Below are 5,063 nucleotides of genomic sequence, written 5' to 3' on the forward strand. Positions count from 1 at the left end.
GACAATCCTCCGTGGTTGGCCTCCGGAGAAATTCGTCACTGAAGGCTGCCCGGACGCCTCTGCAGAAGTTGAGCAAGCACAAGCGCCCAGTGCTGTCTCCGATGTGCAGGTATTCGTCGAATATGTCGGTCGTTTGTCCAGTCGCAAGCTGCCGGATGGCTGCAGTACATTTCTGCAGCGTCGTGTGGCTGGGACGACCGACCGCGTCGAACCCTTCTCGGAAGAACTCCTCCCTGGCCGCCAAAGTATTCGCTATGTGGAGAAATAGCGGTTTCCGCATGCGGAAACGGCGACGGAAATAGGTATCTCCCCAAATCGGGTTATCGCAGAAGTAGTCGCGTACTAACCGTGCGGCGGCTTCCTCCCGGTTCCGATTGATGTACTTCCGGGAGCGTCGTGGGGGTGGTGCGGCTTCCTCCGCCTCTCGTCGTCGATCTTCTTCGAGTGATTGTTCCATTAATTGGCGCATTTGCTCAAAAGGATCCATTTGTTTGAGTTGATTGAAGATGGAAATTGGAGTGATAGAGAGGATTTGAGAGGAATAGATGTGTGTTTGTGTTTGAAATGAGTATGGAATAGAATTATTTATAGAGTAAAAAAATTAAAAATTTAAAAAATGAAAATAAATATTTAACGGTAATATTACCGTTTGAAAAAAAAAAAAAATTTATTAAAAATCGATTTTTTTAAAAAAAATGAATTATTGCGTCATCAGTGACGACGCCCACTCGCGGGCCAGCGAGTGGGCGTCACGCACGCATGGGGACGTGCCACGTGTCCCTGGCGCGTGGCGAGACATCTCGTCTCGTGTCTCGCCGAGACGAGCTACGCGACGAGACGGTCGCGAGCTGGAGACGAGATGGGCGCTGCAATGCGTCTCGCGGGGGTCTCGTCTCTCCGAGACGAGACGCGAGCCCGGCGCGAGACGCGTTGTGGATGGTCTCATAGGCGGTACGATATTGTTCATAGTATTCTTATTCTTCGCGCTCCGCTTCAGCCATGATATCGGTGAAATCCATTTTCAGAGAGGGTTTGAGTGAGAGAAGAAGATGTAGATGAGTTGTATGAAAAAGGATGAACGAGAGATAATTTGATGTGAAAAATGGATGATGAATGTGTGTATTTATAGATGATTTTGGGATTTCAAAAAATTATAAAAAAAATAAAAAATATCAAAAAAAATGATTAAAAAACAGCTATATTTTTTGGAATCTGAAAATATTTTTTTTAATTTTTGGTATTATTTTCGATTTTTTAAAAAAATCTAACGGATAATCTGTTAGCGAATAGAAACGCGTCTGCTCAGCGTCACGGACGAGCTCGATGCATAGAGCAGCGCCGCGCCAGTGGTACGGACGCCGTCCGTCCCAGCGAGCACCGCTGCGGATGCTCTAAGAGTCAACCTAAAGGGGCAATTTAGGAATTCCATCTGATAAGTCACGTGATGGGGCATACAGCCCATGCCTCCGTCTCTCTCATACCATAAAAGCACCTACGTCTCTCTCTCTCCACTCTACTCGCGATGCATAATCTGCTACTGTAGTCGAGAACCAACAACTCATGAAGTAGCTGGTTGATCAGATCAAAAGGGTAATCAGTCAATTGCTTAGGGTTTTTGTCAATTCTCTATTGTAATGTTTGATTGATTGATCAATTTTTTTTGTTTGATTTGGATTACAGATTAGTGGGCTCTATAATTTGGTGGATGTTTAGATCTGGGCTTCTGGAAAGGAATGATTTTTCCAAGTTTTTTTATTGTAGCAGTAGTTTCACCTTTGGATGAAGTATTAGTGTAGATCAATTTCTCCTTGGGTTTCTCAGCTGATTGCATGCATGGGGTCAGTTCTTTCAGCTCTCCCTCCCTTTTTGTTTGTGTGTGTGTGTGTGTGTGAGAGAGAGAGAGAGGGGTACTTTTGTATGGTGTCTTAAATGATTGATCAATTTGTTCTAGTAGGAAATCCTTAAATGTATGGTGTTTGAGGAATAATTGGTTTATTTAGCTGGTTATTTATGTTCCTCTTGAGCTTGAGTTTAATCTTGGTGGGCAGATAAAAAAAGGGGATTTTTTTTGAAGCTAAAAAATGAGTAAAATTGATCAAGATTGGGTGTGTTTATTTCTGTCTGTGGAGTTCGCCTTTTTCTGGAATATATGGCCAGCATGAGGAATAAAATAGATGCTTCGAATAAGAATTGTAAGCACTTTTTTCTTGGGAGTTTTGGGTTTACTATTTTAGTTAATAATTTAATGTGTTACTTCTGTTTTTCCTTTTGTGGTGTGGAATCTTACTTTTGCTTCTCTATTAAGCAAGCAACAATAGTGTGTGGCAACAGAAAGTTTTGGCTTGTCTCTTTCTTTTGCATCATGCCTTGCTAGGTTGAAGGATAGTTTGTTTTAGTAATACATGGAAGTCTCTCTATTATTTTTCATTATCTATCCATGAGAGGGCATTTGTGAATGGGATCGAGTGTGATTAGAAAACTTTAGCAATTATGTATGATGGGTGCTTGCTTGTAGAGATGAAAACTTGTGCAGAAGGGCCTCTTCTTTCTCTCTTGTGGTGTTATAGAAATTACTTTGAAGCATTCTTGGGACTGATTATGGAAAAGTTGAATAAGTACAGAGAATTTTTCCTTGTAAGAGGATGCAATGAGTTTTTAACATTTTTTATTGTGATAATTTGCTTTGCTTGGTTAAATTGGATTGCTTAGTTTTAGTTCAATCCTGTGATTGAAATTTTGCCTTGAACGTGTTGTTCAACCTTTCCTAAAATTGAGATTAATGACTGTTTTACATCTTTTACCTTGGGGGTACATGATTAACTGCCACCAGTATCGTGAGCTAAAGTGCTAGATTGTTGGATTGATCGTCATGTTCATATTTTTTTCACTTTTTAGTCACTCATGCTTAATGCTACTGAAGGATACGGTCATTCTAAATTCTGAGATATATTAAAATTGTGCTGAGCATGTTATTGTTGTTTTTCTGGAATGATTCTCTTAAATGTTTTATTGAGCCAAACATTGCCTCCGTTGATGGCCTCCGACTATGTAGTTCCTTTAATTTACAATTCTCTCATTTAAATTTTCAATATTTGTCTGCAATGCAAATGGACTTTCTCAATTATGGAGAATAATGCTACGGCCAGTGTATAATATTCATGACCCAAAATATAAATATGAACAGATAAGCATTCCAAGATCTACTTATGTTATTTAGTTTTTGCAAGGGGGAGTACGGGTGCACGAAATCCAATTTTAGGCTGCAATGTGTTGGAAAAATCTATTAGTTTTATGTCTTATTTCTTGGTAGTTTCCGCTGATTCACTAATCATATGTATGGTGACAAACCTAATTTGTAACAGAGCAGAGGTTTTCTTGGATGCTGTACCAAGCCACCGCTTGTAATTTCTGTGGATGAGCCATCTAAGGGGCTCAAGATTCAAGGCCAGCGCGTGAAGAAACATAGTTTAACAGAGGACTTTTGGAGCCCCAGTTCGCTTGATATGGATAATAGTGCCTTTCCATCTTATAGAAGTGTCTCGTCAATCAGCACTTCAAACCAAACACTTGATACTAATAGTAGCACCGGCGGCACAAGCAGCTCCTCCGAATTCGTAAATCATGGCAAGTTCTTTTACACTGTTTTGCCCTTCATTCATCACATTCGTGCTTCGTACTACGCTTAAGTTTATGAAGTGTTAACAACAGTTGGCTGTATGAACAACAAGCTCTTCGATTCCAAAGTGATTAGTCACATTTCCATTATCTGCATTGAGTAGTAATTGAGTTATATTTGGACTTGGTTTTATATGTGAAATAGTTTTGGTGATGGTGTATTGTGCTCATTTGCTGCCTAGTTTTTTTTTTTTCATTCTCTGGCTTATCTATTGAAGGGCTTCTTCTGTGGAACCAAACAAGACAGCAGTGGGTAGGAAACAAAGGACCCCAGGAACCAGGACAAGCGCAAGAGCCTAAATTGAGGTAACTGGTTGTGTTTGCTGGTTTAAAAAAGAGAGACGGTTAAAGTATATGAATACGTTGATTGTGCAGTTTCAACGCCACGTATGAGAGTTTGCTGGGGACCAACAAGCCATTCCCCCAACCCATCCCATTGCCGGTTAGTTTTCTATTCTAGAGAGTGAAGTTGGTTGTATAAATCTTGTTTGTGTGAAATGGTTATGGTGGTTGAAATGCAACAGGAAATGGTTGATTTCCTAGTTGACGTTTGGGAGCAAGAAGGGCTTTATGATTGATGACTAGTGCCAATTGAGATGTATATAAATATGTGTGTGTGTGTGTGTGTTATCCAAAGCTATAAAACATAGTACTAAGTTGTTTCCTCTTTGGTCTATAAAGCTCCCAACTTTGACATAAGTTGTAATTAGCTTGTTTTCTTTTCCCATGTTATTCATATTCACTTTAAAACACCACCTCTCCTCTCTAGTTTGTGCTCTTGTTTGATGTTTGTTTCATCTAATAGAAGATAATTTGGATCTCAGTTTATTGTTTTCTTTTCAACCAAACCAAGGAAAGGAGGAGCATGGGATTATGTTGTCACCTGCCAATAATGTGACAATAATTTAATCATGCAGTCCATTTAGTTTGTGAACAACCACTGAACTAACACTAATTTCTTAAAGTTCATGCCTGGTTATGAAAAAAAGCCGTTACAGAATAACTTCCTCAGCTAGCGTTGGAACCAACTTCTTTAGCTCGAAACCGATACATGAACATAGACACATTTATAACAACAATACAATTTGAAATGTTTGTTCAATTATACATTGTGATCTATAAATATAGCCCCATAGGTGTAATCAATTGCTAACTATTCCTAAATTGATAAATACAATTAATTAGAGATCAATTGCTAACTATTCCTAAATTGATAAATACAATTAATTAGAGACGGTAGGATCTTTAGAGTAATTTATAATTTTTCATGTGTAATTTCATTGTTATTATTATTTATATTTAAAAAGATAAGAAGCATTACCAAATTTAGGGTTATGGATCAAACTGTCAATATAGTGTATTAAATATATCAATACGATGCCTTAAGT

The 5,063-nt window shown here is 38.9% G+C and overlaps 1 protein-coding gene across 5 annotated transcripts; it reads left to right on the forward strand.

Moving 5' to 3' along the window:
* The first annotated feature begins 1,457 nt into the window (after window positions 1–1,457).
* Window positions 1,458–4,430, forward strand: LOC121779897. 5 transcript variants are annotated; one of them, XM_042177357.1, is made up of 6 exons: window positions 1,458–1,590; window positions 1,681–1,838; window positions 3,363–3,624; window positions 3,894–3,981; window positions 4,051–4,117; window positions 4,200–4,430. In XM_042177357.1, exons 2-6 carry the CDS (start codon window positions 1,830–1,832, stop codon window positions 4,251–4,253), a joined length of 480 nt encoding a protein of 159 aa, XP_042033291.1. In that variant the 5' UTR covers window positions 1,458–1,590; window positions 1,681–1,829; the 3' UTR covers window positions 4,254–4,430. The 5 variants fall into 5 exon arrangements, with proteins under 5 accessions (XP_042033291.1, XP_042033292.1, XP_042033293.1 ...); XM_042177358.1 differs by having other exon boundaries at window positions 3,368–3,624; XM_042177359.1 differs by lacking the exon at window positions 1,681–1,838 and having other exon boundaries at window positions 1,514–1,590.
* The last annotated feature ends 633 nt before the right edge of the window (window positions 4,431–5,063 follow it).

This window comes from Salvia splendens, chromosome 19, assembly GCF_004379255.2.
Source record: "Salvia splendens isolate huo1 chromosome 19, SspV2, whole genome shotgun sequence".
Lineage (NCBI taxonomy): Eukaryota > Viridiplantae > Streptophyta > Magnoliopsida > Lamiales > Lamiaceae > Salvia > Salvia splendens.